General features: G+C 40.6%; 1 protein-coding gene across 1 annotated transcript in view; it reads right to left on the reverse strand.

Annotated features, from left to right (window-relative positions):
• Positions 1–6215: 6215 nt before the first annotated feature.
• The window catches only part of C2H8orf34 (chromosome 2 C8orf34 homolog), a 228313-nt gene continuing 216559 nt past the window's right edge, over positions 6216–17969 (reverse strand). The window contains exons 12-14 of the mRNA XM_077808680.1: positions 17110–17597; positions 9957–10050; positions 6216–6220 (exon numbers count right to left, since the gene is read on the reverse strand). Of these exons, the coding sequence (XP_077664806.1) occupies positions 6216–6220; positions 9957–10050; positions 17110–17597 (587 nt within the window). The remainder of the gene's footprint in view (positions 6221–9956; positions 10051–17109; positions 17598–17969) is intronic.

The raw sequence follows: 17969 nt of genomic DNA on the forward strand, positions 1-17969 counted from the left end.
ATACAAGAACAAGACAACATTCTTTTTTTTGTAACACAATGCATACTTAACCTCTGAAACTTGCTGCCACAAAATATCACTGAGGTCAAGATTTAAGAAGGATTTGAAACATGATTACTACACATTTATATGAATGAATTTATATGAATGTTACTGGACAAAAAGATATAAGGGATACAATACTTCATGCTTCAGGGCATAAACCTACCTACTACTAGTAGACAAGGGTTATGAATAACCTGTCCACAAGGCCAATTTCTTCTTAATTGTCCATTCTGTGTATTCTTGCACCTTCCTCTGAAGCATCAGGCACTAGCCACTCTCAGAGATGGGATACTGTATAAGATGGATCAGCATGGCAATTCCTATAGTACTATGCTTGAAAAACTGTCAAATGCCCAACAGGGAGTGATCCATTCCTTGGCTGCCATCAGGTCACTCAGGCAGGAAACAGCTTTGAAAAGGTACTTGACTAAAGCTACTGAAAAGTTAATTTGTGCAGTCAGTCTGATTTTCTAATATAAGGGAGGGTGACATTCATTTAATGCTTGTATGGATAGCACTTAGTGGGCCTAATTCTCCATTGACTAGTGGTAGGACACCAGAATAAAAATTATGAGTAACTGAAGTCAGTGAAGTTAGCATAAGATCAGAATCAGGTGCTCTATTTGGAATGCAATATGCAAAACATTAACTGATTCTCACGCTTTTACTGTGCGATAGGCAAATGAAATTACTCCCATTTTACAGACTAGGAAAATGAGGCACAAAGCGATTAAAGGTGGTATTTAGACACCACAGTGATGGACACATTAGTATTGCATATTGAGAGATTATGGGCTTGTCTACATGTCTCTGCACTGTGAATTGCAGCACACACTTAAGTGTCGCACTGTAACTTCCCCATGTAGATCCTGCTAGCCCAGACTAAAAGGTGCCTAGTTTGCATTAACATAGCCCTATTTGAAACAGAACTACGTTAACATGAACTACATACTTTTTAATTTGCGCTATAGAATAGTCAGGGCGCACTTTGATGCAAACTACAATTCACCCTCCCGCTAAATAGACAAGCCCAAAGCAATTTACTCATGGGCCATAAAGAGAGCTGATTTCATAGATCAGGGATCACAACTCAACAGAGCTAACTCAAGAATTTTCCCACTAACAGATTCCTCAGCCACAATTGTTTTATATAAACGTAACCCCTCCCAGCTCACAGAGACACTTTTGTCTCCTTAAACGTAAACCTTTCCCACTTTGTGCTGCAGGGAGTTACTGCAGTTTTGAGTCAGAATAACTGCCAGTCCTGTAAAATGTATTACACAGATGTTGGAGGGGATTTAAAGTTTTAAGAGTGTAGCATACTAAGGGCTGCAGAAAGAAATCAGCTCTTTTTTCATGAACGCTTCACCTCCTGGTCACTTCTGTACTTTGGGATCACAAAGTATTTTAATTTTTTTCTGGTTTCTGTGGAAATCTGACCCTTCTGCTGAAACAATCAGCCAGCTGTGAAACCAAGATATAGTCCAGACCTGCCAATATGCAGTGCAGATGGGTATGCATACATGGTTTGATGCTCCCCTGCCATCCACCTTATGGAGTCATTTATACCAGAGAAAAGTGGGTGTAAGATGTTACCATTCTGACTTGTTAGCATTTCATATCTACTTTGCACTCACTCTGTACAGGTGTCAATAGATACACAATGTGCAGGGCAAAAGAGAATGAGGTTCATGGTCTCTTGAACTGAGCCCTTGGAGATCATAACTGAAGGAAAGCTAAGAATATGCGACGAAAACTGTATTAGGCTACAAAATATCATCTCTGCCTGTTGTGACGGTGCTCTGCTACTATAGTGATGGTTGTCATATAAGAACCAAGAAAGCTAGACAGATAGGGCTCAACCTTAACTCTGCACTGATCCCTTTGAACTGCTCCTGTAACGCAAAGGAGCTAGAAAGCTGCCAGCTCTTCCCAGCTGGGAATACCCTCTGCAGCCTCCAGCCCTCACATAAAGGATTTACTGAAGAGACAAGGTGGGTGAGGTAATGTCTTTTTTGGACCAACTTCTGCTGGGGACAGAGACAAGCTTGTCTCTCTCATCAACAGAAATTGGTCCAATAAAAGATAATACCTCACCCTTACGCCTCTGATATCCTGAGACTAACATGGCTACAACAACACTGCATACAGGGTTTACTGAAGACATTCCTGGGGTGGCAATATGGCCAGTGCATCACTGTAATCTCCGGAATGCCTTCAGTAAACCCTGTATGCAGTGTTGTTATAGCCATGTTAGTCTCAGGATACTCTCTGTTGTTGTAGCCATGTTAGTCTCTGAGGCCACAGGGCCACACCATCTGGGCATTAGTTAGAGTAGCCAAGTTCGCTAAGGCCTTAATACAGCAAAGCACTTAATGTGCTTAAAGTAGGTACTTAAAGTTAAGAGTTAAGTACATCCCTACTCAAAAATCATTTCACCATATGACTAACCTTAAGTGTGTGCTTTGGTGAATCTAGGCCTATGCATGGCATCCCCTTGATTTAGTCAAAATGTGAAGGAAAGTTGGTTGCATTTTTGTGGAAAGTTTAATCTTTTAGTCACATTGGCTACCTTTTTTAACTAACTATTGATGACTAAGTCTAAATAAGTCAGTAAAAACATTACTTTAATTCTGTTAAATTCTTTAGTTAAAAAAATTATACCTACTTTAATTTCCTCAAAAGCTTTGCTTTTAGATGAATTAGCATTTTAGACAAATCATTTAACAATAAACATGTTGTTGAAACAACTTACATTTAAGTAACTCAAACCAGATAGTTCTTTACATACAACTCAGAGTTGTTTTATCATTTTTGGGGCTTTTTATTATAATTTATATAGCTCACTTTATTTTATATTTGTGCTTTTCTTCTGACACAAACCTTTTTAGTAGTGCATTTTTCAAACAACCGAGATAAATAATAATTCATTGTTATCTTTTCAACTTAGCTGTACATGTTCTTTCTTCTGGTTAATAAATGAAGTAAAATGTTGTAGACTACAGGAAATGATGACTGGCCAACAAATCTTTCCTAAAAGCCTAGAATCCCATTTGCAATGTTTATTTGAACATAAAGGGAAACCTTTTAAGTCTAAACTAGAAATCAAACATTTATATCTATGTTACGGTATTTCTTGGCAGTTAATATAATGGATATTCACATAGTTTCAATGAGGATGAATTCATTTTGCACTTTGAAATCTAAAAAATTATGTAACTGTGACAGGAACCTGGAGTAATGAGGGATCTTTTTATGTGTAAGATTTTATGGATATCTTCACTATCATCTTTTTAACTGATAAGTTTCATTTATAGCTTTCCCAGTTCTGTTTAATATAACTTCTAAAAATGTTTGTATTCATTCATTTGGGGCACATTTGGTTCCCCCCAAAAAAGAACTTTTAATATCCCATTTCATATTTCAAAAATTATGAAAGTTTTCTGGCACTGATAACAATAGGATGAGCTCTGCAACCATAGAACCACCAGCCCCAGTCCTGCAAGCACATAAGCATATGCTTTAGTGTTTTCAGTACAATAATTCGTCAGGAAACAGTTCGGCACTTTTCAGCTCGAAAAATTATGCTCCTCCAACAAGTGACGCTATGCAATGTCTACCTAACTGGTGTTGGTTTTACAATTCACTTGACCGTGTCCATTAGAACTCTGATAAGAAGAAGCTTTAGAAAAAAATTGAGCCAGCAAAAATCTTTGACTCTTACGAGATCACTCTGTCATGGTCTCATTCCACATATGACTGTCAAGCAATGACTGGGGAAGCAGCTGGCATCTCTCAAAATGGCACATCTACAGTGGTATTTATTAGTATAGATACCAACTAAGGGCTCGGTTATACCTCCCCAAGTTGCTCCGCTGAGCCTCCTCCTGCCCAACATGTCTAGAATAGGCTGTACTGGCCTTTATACACTCATTCCCCATAGGGAGACAGTATGGGGGAGAGGTGTGTGCATTGACATTTCTCCTCTGGCCCAGCCATGCTCTCCCTGCTTCCTATATCTTATACACTGCCATAGAGGAGCCTTCATGGAGCTAATTTTTGTGCCACACAGGGGTTAAGCAACTGCTTTGCTCACATGCCTTACATCCAGATTGTTTCCTACAGAGGCAGAGACTGGTTTTGCCATAAACTCATACCTATTGGAAGAGAATGTGATGCTAATGTGTGTTGCTCTATTCTCCCCCAGCATTGAGTGATACAGTAGAATAAAGATACTGACTAAAGGAAGAGTCTGTGCTCACGTAATAAATATTGCAATCAATAATTTTCACTGAGAACCTAGTTTTGCAACTCTTACTCATGCTGAGTAGTACCTACCTTTGAAAAGAGGAAGCTTTAAAAAAACACAACAAAAACAACAAAACCAGACCAAACAAAACACACCCTGAGCCAGTGTAAATTTTTAACTTCTTGAGAGCACTGTCAAATGCTTGTTCTACCAATGACTGACAAGCAGCTGGCATGTCTCATTCTGGCACACCTAGAGTTATTTATTCGAACGGATACTAATTGAGGGCTCGACCATATTTAGCACAACCCAATTCTCAGAGATAAGGGCCCAATCCTTTCCAGTATCTGACTAAGCGTGTGGTTCCATTCTGCCAATAGTCTCAATCAGTAGGCTTCTTATGGGGCAAGGTACTATTCAGCATGAATAAGAGTGGCAGAACTGAGCCCTCAGTGAGAAAGATAATGATGTGCCTTTTTAATGTATCTTTTCTTTTGCTCTTTTTGGGTCTGATCCTGCCACCCTCCCTCATGTTGAATACTTGCATTTATTTTGCAACTAATTTGGTGCCATTCAGGCATGGGTAAAGCTGGCAGAATTGGGCCCTTTGCTTTGTTTCGTCAATGGTGATGACTGTCTCCCAAATTTTGTAGCCACTTTTTCTCCAAAATCAAGCTAGAAAAAGAATAGTCTAGCCATATAAAGATGTGGAAATCATCTATATCAGATCCTTTTTATAAAAGCATTTAACCTGTGAATAAGTACACCAAAATGAGATTCTCTCGAACAAAATCTGAACTTCTTGTATTTGTAAACTTAGGCTGGGACTTGCTGGGTCTTCTACTGAGGGCAGAACCAAGAAAGAATTGGTGAGAGAAGGCCTCATCCTGTGTCCACTGAAGTCAACTGTAAAGCTTCTATTGACTTCAGTGGTGCAGAATCAAGATCAATATGAGTAAAAACGTGGGGAAAAATTCCAACTCTTCTGTCCCTCAATTCAGGCTGAGGTCTATAGCAGGGCTTAGACTGCAAATTCTTTTAGCCAGGTGCCATCTTTCCATTGTGCGCAGGGAACTTGAGCCATCCCTGCCTTTACCACAACACAAATAATAATGAACCAACCTTGCAATATTTACTTTAATGTGTGTGTGCTATATGAACCAAGCAGTGCAGGGTCTGTTTTCAGGGGCAAGCACTGAATGAACTTCTGCAGGTTCACTAGGAGGTTCAGTTTGTTCCATTAAGGGATTTTTAGCTACTGTGTGATGCTATATCCTGGTCCTGCTACCCTCTGAAGGGCTTCTTGCCAGCCCCAGAGACCCTAAGGCATTGGAAGCTTTTTTCTGAACACCTCTCCTCCTGAGAAGGGCGTGGCCACCATGCACTCTCTGAAGTTTCAGGGGAAAGGAAAACAAGACACCAGGCATCTGAAGACAGGAATGGTAAGGGGTGGAGGGGCTCTATGGTGGCATCTGAAGAGAAAAATGCATCAGCCCATGGCTGCTGATTTTTTGGTGTACCTAGGGTGCCATTTGAAATGAAAAGAGAATCTCAAGTTTTTGATGTTGTGCAAGTTCAAGGTTCTGTGCAAACGTAGCACACAGACCTAGTGCAATCACCAGGAGTTCAGAGTATACAGAAAATCAAGGGAGAATAAACCCAGTAGCTGTAAGAGCTTTAATTGCTATAGAGGTCATGACACTTTCTTCTTAACCCACACTAGGGTAAAGGTTAGGTAAAGATTAGGGTAAAGATTAGGCTTCTTCTTTTGGGGGAAGAGGGCAGGTTAATTTTGTTGTTTAGTTATATTTTTAATATGGAGAGTTGAGTTAGACTCATAAAGTCTGACACTATAATGGCAACTACTACATTCACATGATATATCTATTAACTGTGGCCACAACCCATGAATAGATGATATTTACCCTGAAAGAAAAAAAAAACATTGTTTTAGGTACCAAGCAACAATGTTGGTCACTATTTTTCTTTCCTCCACTGCTATAACATTTCTCTTTTTCTCCATTATCTTTTCTTTTAATAAATAAAGAGTTCCACAAGTCTCTATCCTGGCATTTAATGTCAAAGAAAACTCATTTGCACTTTGCCCTAACTTATTTGAACTGTTAATAAAAGGATTTATTTCCAATTGTTTTGGGTTCTTCCTGTACTATTTTACAAACTAAGGGTAACATTTTCAAAAGCACCTAAGTGACTTAGGCACTTAACTCAAACTTCCAAAAGTCCCCTTGGAACCTAAGACCCATTGACTTTCAATAATACTTCAGCTTGTAACCACCTAAATAATTTTTGAAAATGGGACTTAAGGGGAGATTTTCAAAGGCACGAATGTCAGTTAGGCATCTATTTCCCACTAAAAATTGATGGAAATTAGGCACTAAATTGCTAATTGTGCCTGTGAAAGTCTTCTTTTAGACTTATAAGCAATGTAGGCGACTCTGTAAATGTTACCCAGTGTAATGCTCATTAGAATATAAAATAAAAGAACACAAGGTGACTGAGATCATTTGTCTCCTAACTTTTCGCATTGTTAGAGGAATTTTCCCACTACCCAAGACTAGTTTTACACCTGGCTTTACAGCTTTTATCTCAAAGAAGCCAAAGAATGTGGAAAATATTATCCTTATATAATTTATTAAAAGCTGAGTCAAAGAACAGGTGTTACTATTGTAAAGATTAATTCAGCAGCTTTTCTGTTCAGACCCATAAATTACGAGCTTTCAGGCCCCTCAACACTAAATCACATATACAGTGTCCACACAGACGTAAGTGTTATTTATTAACTTAACTCTAGGATGAAAAATGAAATTGAATCTGTCCATACTTTGCCAGCTGCATTACCTGCAGTGAGCATTGAAAACTGGTATCAGTAGGTATGCCAGGCCTCTCATTGGCTCTTCACTTTACAGCCATTTCAGCAGCTGGGTGCTGGCAGGTCCTATTTTCTAGCAGTTAAAGTTCTGAACCGTGAGCTTGGCTACAACACTAACATTCCACCTCCAGATGGCTGCTATTACCACATAATTATTTTTTAAAAAACTGATTTTTAACCAACCTGCCATTCTCAGATGTCACATACAGTGCAACATTGCTTAGATCAAACATTTTTTGTTCTCCCTTCTCTACCTAGTTAGTACAAAGAATGACCTAACTTAAACAGTGCAATAGGTAATTATGCAAGATAATATGTAGGCATAAAATCAAGATGAGAGCATGTTACAGCCTAAATCCCTTTCATAAAGGAAACTATTATTTACAATTATTTTTTGTTCTCCGCTCTCTGTGTCACAAGTTCTAGCTAAAACTAATTGTGTTGATAAGTGCCAAAGAGGTGTCAAAGATTTTGCAATAGATATACAGTGGGCTGAATTTAATTACCAACTGATCCGGCATTACTTGTGAACCCAAAGTGAAATTAACTCTTGCACAGAGGGCAAGCACAGGGTCCTCTTAGAACCCGCCGGGTGTACCTACACAGCACTGATAAGGTGCTTCCCAGAACAGGTAAACAGACGTGCTAGGTCTGCTCAAGCTAGCGTGCTAAAAGTAGCAGGTTTCAGTGGCACAGGAGGGGGCTCAGGCTAGCTGCCTGAGCACATATTCAGGGAATTGGGTAGGACTGTACTCAGGACACTAGCCCAAACCTCCACACATGGTGCTGTGGCCACACTGCTACTTTTAGAGTGCTAATTTGAGCACAGTTCATGCATTTCTATCTACTTGCTCTGGGAAGCATCCTCCTAGCTGATGTGTAGACATACCCTTAGTTGTGAGTATCTGGGCCTTTACACTGGCGTGCTTTTCAGACACAGAACACCTACTAAATAAGTGAGAATTTCACATTCACAAAAGGTTGACCAATTGGGCCTATAGGTTATGCACTAACATAGAGGTAAAACAGCCAGAAGTGTAACAATGAGAGGGAAGGGGTACTGTAGCGGCGTGGTTACCCGCTCCTGTCCTGTGGGGCTTAAAAGCCAGCCCTGGGAGAGAGCCAGGGCTGAGGGCAAGAAAGGCTAGGGTGATTGGGGAAATGGCCACAGAGGGGCCATGCCCCAGTCAGGCTGCAGCTGGGCCTATAAAGGGGCTGCTAGGCTGAAGCTTAGCCAGAGAGTCTCTCTCTATGTTCAGAGAGGGAAGGGCCTGGCTGCAGGGAGCTGAGGAAATACCTAGATTGGAGCAGGGCTGAGGGGGAAAGGCCTTGGGAGCAGGGGAGCTCTGGCCTGGAAACCCCCAGGCTGTGAGGCCTAGATTAGGGCCATTAGATACTGGGATTACAAGGGGGCAGCCCACAGGTAGACAGAGGCAGCAGGTCCAAACCCCCTCGCCTGTGATGAGTGGCTGATACATTGCAGTCTGCCCCGGGGAGCGGGGCTAAGTGATGACTGGCAGTAGCCAAGACTGAGATGAGGTGGGGGTAGTGAGTGGGGGTTCCTTGGGGAGGGGAGACCCTCAGGGATTGTTGGGGTTTACTGCCAGGGGGCAGCACCCCAGTGGGAGGAGGCACTGGGTTCTGGGAGGGACTGGGGCTGGTGGTAAGGTGGATCACCAGATGGCAGAGGGTGCTCCAGACGTTGATGAGCTAATTCCCAAGGACAACCAGCAGAAGGCGCCACTGGGTGAGTCCCAACTACGTCACAGGTACATATTTTTTTACTTTGGGAATCTCAATGTGTAAATTGTAACATGAAAGTCAAACCACAGGCTAACTGTGAACTTGCAGAGTCAGTGTGAACAGATGTAATTCTTCAATTTTTCAAGTGACATCATTTTGAAAAATGTATTCTGTTTATCAGACACTATCTTCATTAATTATACATCACTCTCCAGTGACTATTCCTGTAGGAACCTGGCATTTCTTACTGTAATGCTGTTTGTTCAAACAGTTCTAGTTCCATGTACAAAGTGCTCTAAGCACCTGATTAAACAGCCTGGTTTTTTTTATAACCATAAAGCCAAAAATAGATTAGGAAATAGCATACATTTTCAGCCTGACAGATCACAAGCTGCTGTGCTTAAAATAAATTCAATTTGCAGAACATTTAACATTTCCAACAAGATTATTTATAGGTATTGTATAACCAGATATGATCTGGTTAAAGTTTCAATGGATGGAGATTCATAGTGTGTATATTTGTCTTTACTTGTTCTCTTATTTAGGTCATAATCCTGTTGACCGTTACTCACATGATTGGATCAACAGCCTTCAGAGAGACTATGCTCCTATAAGAACATAAGAATGGCCATTCTGGGTCAGACGAAAGGTCCATCTAGCCCAGTATCCTGTCTTCCAACAGTGGCCAATGCCAGGTGCTTCAGAGGGAATGAACAGAACAGGTAATCATCAAGGGATCCATCCCCTGTTGCCCATTCCCATCTTCTGGCAAAATATAATACTATAAGGGCTACTCAAGAACTTGCAGGATCTTGACTGTAGGACTTCTTTACACAAACATTCCTACATGTGCAATCCTTCAACCCTCACTCAGGTGAGTAATCATTTTGTGAATGGCCCCACTGGAGTAAAGATTACTTCTGTGAATAACGGGTGCAGGATTTGGCCCTATGAAAGTGAGAGGGGGAGGAGACAGTATTTTTACATATATTCTCTCAGGCACCATCAGCTCCCAACAAACATACTCACATTTATCTTGATCTGCTTCCACACCTTCACTCTCTGTGTCGCTTGGCAATATCCATGGTTGGTGGGCAAGCTGAAATTGATGTAAGAATTCATCCTGTCATAAACAGGATATATTTTAGATAAATTACATAGAAGGATTGGCTTTGAATACTGATAGAAGCAAGTACTTCAATCTCAGTTAATTGGCCAGATGAAAGCCTCAATAAAATCCAGCACTCCCTCATCAAAATAACCCACAATTTAAATGCCTTTCAGATAAGGCAAGGAAAGGCTTTCTGAAGATTTTGGGCTCATTTTATTTCTCCTGTTAATCTGAGAAAGGATTATTTTTTGAATTAATATTGTTATGGATTCCTGTACATGTATATTGGAAATAGTCATACAAAACCCAATGGAAACATGTTCTGAACACCAATACTCCATATATTCCAGTACTACCAGGAGTAGGTCCTGAGATACCATGCAATAAGAGGCGAACAGGTTTTGTTCCAATGGGGCTTGATCCTGCTCCCATGGAAGTCAAAGGCAAAACTCCCATTGACTTCTACAGTGCAAGATCAAAACTCAAAAGCCTTATCCAAAGCCTACTGAAGCCAATTACTTCAATGGGAGCAGGAGCAGGACCATGAAGAATTTTTAAACATATTTTTACCTCCAACACATCACAAAGCTATCAGGATAATGGAAGTGGGGCTTTGAACAAATGATTGGCATCAATATGTAAATACTATTAAGAGACAGCTGGGAATGTGTTTATTTAACTTTTTACAGTCAGGTCTTAATATAAAATAATACAATGGCAACTTTCTTTACAATATTCTTGGGTTTCAAAGAGAGAGGCGGGGAAGGACAGTTTAGCAACCAAATGTATATAGATGGTCTTAACATTTCAGGGCATAGTGGTCAGTCTGACTGAAAATAAAGGTTATAAAGATCATGAACTAGATCCTCAGAATCTTGCTCTAAATACTCAGAGTTTGTTACATTACATATGAATAGGGAATGCTTTAAAAAATCATATAATCCATCTTAAACCATAATCAAAGCTTGTTTCATACAGCTACAATAAACTAAAGACAAGACTGACTGGACAAGATCTAACCTTTCTGGAGTAAATTATTTACTCAACCAGTCATCTATTAACAAAAATTAAAGTTCAACAGTGAAAGTTGCTATGCACAGAGCTGAGGTCCAAAAACTTTAGCATTATGAGTGTTTGTTTTCTTAGTGTCAGAATAGTTGCAGTGACTGTAGTGCAGAGCTGGGCAAAGTTTTCTGGTCTATGGAGCAGAATTCCTGCATCATAGGAGCTTTGTTTATGCTGCTATCACACTGATTAGTCCATTTTTTTAGTCCTGATCATCTGGTCACTCCACGATCTTCCTAAAGCATAAGGACAGAACAGGGAGAGTTGTTCAAAGCAACGCTACAGAACAGAAGCAGAGTACCTCACAAAGAGATCCCCATGGCATAAAATACATGAATATGGAACGCTGTCCTACACTTCTTCACTAGCCTGAGATATGATGTAAGGTATGTATGGAATTCCTATGATTTTGGAGTAGAATTGTCCATTCGTTGTCCATTATTAACTGATTCCTTTAATAAAGAAACAGGATACTGCACATGGCCGGTACTGAAGAAAAGTGGAAGAGAGTGCACTGAACATTGAGGCATGCATAGAGCTTCCATGGATGAATTTGGTTCTTAATTTTTTTCCACGTATTATTGCCACGTATGAAGAGCCACTCAAGTATAATAAAGCTGCTTAGAGGGATTCTACTCTGTGTGCCTGCTTCTTCTGCCAGGACAAAGTAACAGGAGCTCCAGAAGGAAACCAATGGTGTGTGTTTGGGAAAGGGGGCGAAAGGGCAGGAGATGCCATGAGGGCCCTGCTTCCCCTTTCCCCAGCACACTGCTTTGGAAACCTCTTCCTCTTTTCCCCGCCTCCAACTACTGAAGGAAAGCAGCAAAAGCCTGGGAGACCCTTTTGATGGGAAGGGGAGAAGGAAGACTATATGCTGTCCAAATAGAGATACAGCTATAGCCAACATTCTCTTAAGTAATTCCATTACTAGTCCCAGTGCTATCACTAGCGGAGGAGTGGGATTGCACACACACAGTGCTCCAGAATCTGTCCGTAAGTGATCAGACAACAGCAAACAGTAAAGAACACGGGTAACTAAAAAAGTGAATAAATGTGATTTTTGAACCAGCTGTAGTAATCTACCAAGAAAAATTATAAAGAAATTAGTTTGTTCAACTCACTCCAAAAATGTGACATAGGGAACAATCCTTCATTATCAGGGAGATGAGTAGGAGATCTCACTGCTTTATTCCAATTTTTAACATCTATGAGTTTATAAATACAACTCTTTGCCATAGAGCCAAATTCTGCATTGTGCCTCTCTGAGGTTCAGCAGAGAATCAGCAGCCCAAATGGGATGGGGAGACTTTTAGCTACTTTTGTGCTCTTTCAGTCCTGGTCTGCTTCAGGGAATGGAGTGGTCCCCAAGTTAACTTACACAATTCTCAAGTCCTGTCTAAGATATAGCAGCCTCTCAGGGCTGTACTATGGGCTGCAGCTCAGAATCTCCACAAATCTGTATACTGTGGTTCGGAGACCCTCCATCCCCACCATACCAGCGCCTGTGTTGGGGAGAATCCACCCATGTCCAGAACCAGCATATTAGATCCCCTTTATGCCATTCCAGCCCTCTTACCCAGGTAAAGGGATGTGAGAAGGAATAAGGATCTGGCTCTCAGTTTACATCAGTGTAAATCCACAGTAAGTCCACTGATGTCAAGGGACTTGCTCTGGATTTACATTAGGCTAGCCGAGAGCAGAATTTGTCTGTTAAGGGTTAATGCCTCACTCGATGGTAAACTCAAACGAGTTAAACTTTTCTCTTGTTAACAGACACGTTACAAAAAAAATGTACATATACCGAAAACAACTTTGAGTTATTCAGACATGCAAAGTGATTGTAAAATTCCATTTGTTCAAGAAATGAAACTGAAAATAAGAAAGTCAATGGGGCTCTTTTCCTTCAACACCAGTTCGTGAGAACTACAAATGAACTGTGTTAGATACTAATGGATTCTGTCCTGAACAGAGAAACAGAATTCAGCGTTTCTTTGTCAAACTACATAAAATACTTAAGGAAACACTAAATGCCTAAAAAGGTATGTACAAAAGGGTTTAAAACTTTGATTTATTAATTTTAGAGAGATAATAAAAGCTATTTCTCCAGGTAACATTTCTGTGTTGTAATTCAATTTGCCCTTGAACAGAGCTGGCAATATAACACACCTGCTGGTGCTGTATAGTGCTATCTATTCCAAGAGACAGGCATTCATATGCTGAAGTACTCTGATCATAAGGCAACTTATAATTCTTTTTGAGGGGGATCAAAGTGCTAAAGTCTTGGGCATTTTTAAAAAACTTAACAGCTGACATATTAAATCTTTGCCAAATTTTGCAAGAATTGTTCTGGTTAGAATATGGGCTCTGTCACAAGCCAAAGAATAATTTCTCTGCATTTTATTTATTACTAGTAGTTTCTTTTCAGATTTCAGTCCTTCCTTATGTAACTTTGATGCACATTAAAAGCTGTACAGGAAATGTACTTAGAGCACTAACAGATATTTTAAAAATAGCGTTTACTGAATTAGTTCATCATCTTTTAACAATTATTTATGTAGATTTACTCCTGATTTACACCCAGGTAAGTGAGAAGAACAGATTGCCTATTTTCTTTTTTCTCAAGCTTTCAGGCTAGCATCCTGTACAGTAAATGCAGTATAGCCACGGTGCACTCTCATCTAATGGAAGTTCTTCTTTCATGGCATGTGCCTAGAAGGAACAAACATAACTTTTCCCTCTTATCCTCTTCTTTTACATAGCACCTATACTGAAATGGGAGTGGAAACAACCACTATCGGTTATAAAGGCTGCAAAACAGTTTCCAATGTGAAATTCCATTTTCATATGTCATAACTTAACCTAATCTCTCATGCAAATTTAAAAGGAAGAGCTAGGCCATATTTGGCACGGAATTTTTGTTAGGGGTTCCTGATCCTTCCCAACAAATCCACAACAATGTGGTTGCCCCTAGGATACAGAGTGGCCTCTTAATTGGCCAAGAGGATTCAGCAAACTTCTCATTGTAGACAGCTGCCTGGGAGAGTACTGGGCTATGTTGCATTTCTCTCCCAGCTGCACTAAGTGTCATGGGGCAGAAATGCTTATTGGGTATGTTCAGAAAGCCCACCTCTCCTTTTCTAAGCATCCTGGAGCCACGGCATGCCAGCAGCTAAAAAGGAGTACCCACGGCTAACAGGGCAGTGTCCTGATCACAAAGATGGAGGAGGTCGCATTGCTCTGGTGGCCAGGCTCTGTCCCCATATTGTCTGGGTAGGTAAGAGAGTCGTGGGCTGATTTTTCTCAATTCGGGGGCAAGGGGCAATGACTGTGCAGTTGCTATCACAGCTTTTCCCTCTAACCACAGCCATCCCCAGTGGATGTCCAAAGGGTGACTCCACCAAGTACTGGAAAGTTATTCAGGGACATGGTTAGCGAGTGACAAGTGGGGCTTGGGGCCAGGCCACTGGCAGCCAATGTTCCATTGCCCCCAATAAGCAAAGGAAGGCCACCTGGGAACAGAAGCCAATGAGGAGAAGGCAGGCAGGTTTATGAGGGACTTCCAGTACTGCTTGGGGATGAGGAGGCAGATACCAAAATTTGGGCAGGTGCCACAGCAAGGGAAGATCAAAATCAAGGACTATCACAACTACAACCATAACAAGACTGCAGGTGTCAGAGGCCTGCAGGTGTCTGAGTTCTCCCTTCATTTTTCAGAACAGATCAGAAGAAAGCAGGTGAGAAGGTCACCCTAAGATGACACTTGGTGGAGCTCATATGCTCAGTGTTGTAATTTTGTGGAGTGTTGCACCTACCCTGCCACCCTTAAAAAGTTGGGGTGTTGGATATTGCATGGGCAGAGCGCCGCTTAAGTCCAGACTTTGGTTATCTCCTGGAGATCCTTTGCACATTTAGGTTTATCCCAAATCTTTTCATTGCTAATTCTTTTTGCATAGGAAGTGCCTGTACTATAGCCAGTGCAGATCACCAGGATGGAGAAGGCAGTCATTGACTGTTGGAGATTGGGGTTTTTTATGCCATACATCAGGAATTACTTAATACGAATGGGGATTCCTAATATTTAAGTTTCTTCCACTTCCTAGTTCACCTTATAATTTTGACTCTAAGCAGGTAGGAATTGTGGGATGCAGCGTTATTCACTAGACCACCTCTCAGACAGGAACACAGCGAGGTTTTGAAGTGGATAAGGTTAATGGTCAGGTGGCTCCTGACATGAGCCTTGCTCATTTGGATGGAGTTTCCAAGGTATGGAGAAGCTGCTGGTTAAAATCAAGCACGACTGGACCAGTTTAAGGTTGTATGTTTCCCAGGCAGGAGGAGCATGGTCAAATATGCTGCCAATGGACAGCAGTCTCCCTGGCTGCCACGGTAGAAAGGCCCAGGAAAACATGAAAACCATGGCCGAGCTCTTCCTTTTAAATTTGCATGAGAGGTCAGATTAAGTTTTGACATATGAAAATTGAATTTTACATTGGAAACTGTTTTGCAGCCTTTATAACCGATAGTGGTTGTTTCCACTCCCATTTCAGTATAGGCGCTATGTAAAAGAAGAGGATAAGAGGGAAAAGTTATGTTTGTTCCTTCTAGGCACATGCCATAACCAAGTGAGGAAGCACTTCGGGTGGGATTCACAGGGACTTAATCACTTGTCACTTTAGGAGCCTAAGTCCAACATTTAGGCACCACTGGTATTCACAAAAGCCCTACTCAGCTACTGTCTAATCAGCTACTGTCAGTGCCTAAACTCCCTAGGTCTTTAAGTTTATGGCATTAAAGACCCCCCAAGACATCTACATGTCAATGTCTGGGCATGCACACAGCTGCAGGAGTGGGGAGGCTGAGTGGCCAGGCATTCTGGCTCCTGGAAGGAGGCTGAGCAGCCTGTCTCTGGCAGCTGGGCTGAAAGACTCTTGTCAATTTCACAAGTGATTTTTTTTCCCTCAAAAACCCTTCCTGCAAAAAAAATCTCATGTTTGTGGCATTTCATTTCAGTCCATTTAAAAAATGCAAAATTTTTAGTTGGGAGGAATGTCAGTTTTCCAGCCAGATCTAATGGGAGTGCCTGGCTCCCTACTTTCTACAGCTGTGGAGTCACTTTTGCCTCAGTTTACCCATCTGCATAGCATAGTTGAGGCCTGATAGGGCTTATTGGATCATAAAAGTATCAGGCACCAACCTCTATTTTTTCTTCTTTCCAGAACTCTCTAAACAGCAGCAATTTTTATTCAATTTTTGCTCTAAAATAATTCACCTGATTTGACATCTTTTATGCTCTACGTCATTTCCAAACCTATTTTAAGGCCAGTAATATACTCGCAGAAATAGCTCATCTAAAGGAAATGCTAATATAACTCTGGAAAAATAGCATTACAGACTCTGTACTAACCATCTTATTTAAAAAGTGTTCTAAATTCGGTAATTAAATTTCCAAAGTAACTTGTCTTTCTTTTCACCGCAGACTAATAACGTAAAATCCACTACTATGTAAGAAACGAGCTTTTTTTTAATGCTATGGATCAGTCCAGGTTGCAAAGCAGTATTAAACTTATTAGCTACTGGCTCTATTATGTTAGCTTTTTTTTTTCATTTCAAAGTAATTCTGTGATATTATAAAGCAAATCTATCAATTCAAAACTTAAGTAATCACTATTATCTGTCAAATATTTGAGTGGCTTTTCTGTTGGACAAAAGTAAGATTAATCAGCTCTGTGAAAAAATAATTAACCCTTACATTTCTAAACAAATCTTGATTAAAATTCCGTACATAAGCAGTCACATAAAAATCGTATTCCTCTCAGTGGGCATCGATTCTGCTGTAGTTTACCAACTTATACCAATAAAAATCAAATCAAGTTTCAAAGTAAATAAATATATTTCTCCAAGCCTAACTATGAGGAACTAAAATACAAATAAAAGACCCTCACATCCTAATTTTATAGTTTTTATGGTCTTAAAATTAGTAAAAAATAAATATATTAAAAATCTTACTTCTGACAAACTGATTCTTTGAGGAACAGTTCCTATAACATCTCCGCTCATTTGTACAGCTAGTCCTGAAGGAGTGCCGAGGGTCCTCCCAATTTGACTCTTAGATGTTAAAGACCTGCTTCTTTGCATACTAAGGATTCCTTCCTTATTTCCCTGGTTGCTAGAGGTAAGAGGTCGTGGCAACAAACTTGGGGTTGCAGGTCTGCTTCCTGGAGTCAACGGCGTTGGAGGCCTGTTGTTCTGTATATTGGGAGTCTGAGGCCTACTGTTTGAGATACTGGAGACCTGCACTCTGCTGGTAGTAGGGACCGGTAGTGATTTGTTTCCTTCCAGCTGCAGATGAATATTTTTCCCCGTTTGACTTGGCACTTGAGGCCTTGAATTTTGGCCTAGTGTGGCTTGAAGATTTCCTGGATGATGTGATGTAAGTAAATTACTATGTGGACTAGTACTTGCTTCTTCCCAGAGTGCTAGGTCCTTTTCAATGTCTGCACACAGAAAAAAGACAACAGTAACATTAAAGTAAAAAAAGGATACACTGGGGACTTGTCCACATGGAGATTTCGTGCGTGTCAAGCCAGGGTCTGAACGTACAGTGCTCTAGCCTGTTGCACACTAAACTGTCATGTGGACCCTGTGATGGTGCATTAAAAGTTCCATAGGGCTCTTTGATGTTCTGCTGTTTGAAACAGTAGTTCAAAGAGCATTTTTAGTATAAAGAAAGGGAGTACTAGTGGCACCTTGGAGACTAACCAATTTATTTGAGCATAAGCTTAGCTGTAGCTCACGAAAGCTTATGCTCAAATAAATTGGTTAGTCTCTAAGGTGCCACTAGTACTCCTTTTCTTTTTGCGAATACA

Source organism: Eretmochelys imbricata, chromosome 2, assembly GCF_965152235.1.
Source record: "Eretmochelys imbricata isolate rEreImb1 chromosome 2, rEreImb1.hap1, whole genome shotgun sequence".
NCBI classification, from domain to species: domain Eukaryota; kingdom Metazoa; phylum Chordata; order Testudines; family Cheloniidae; genus Eretmochelys; species Eretmochelys imbricata.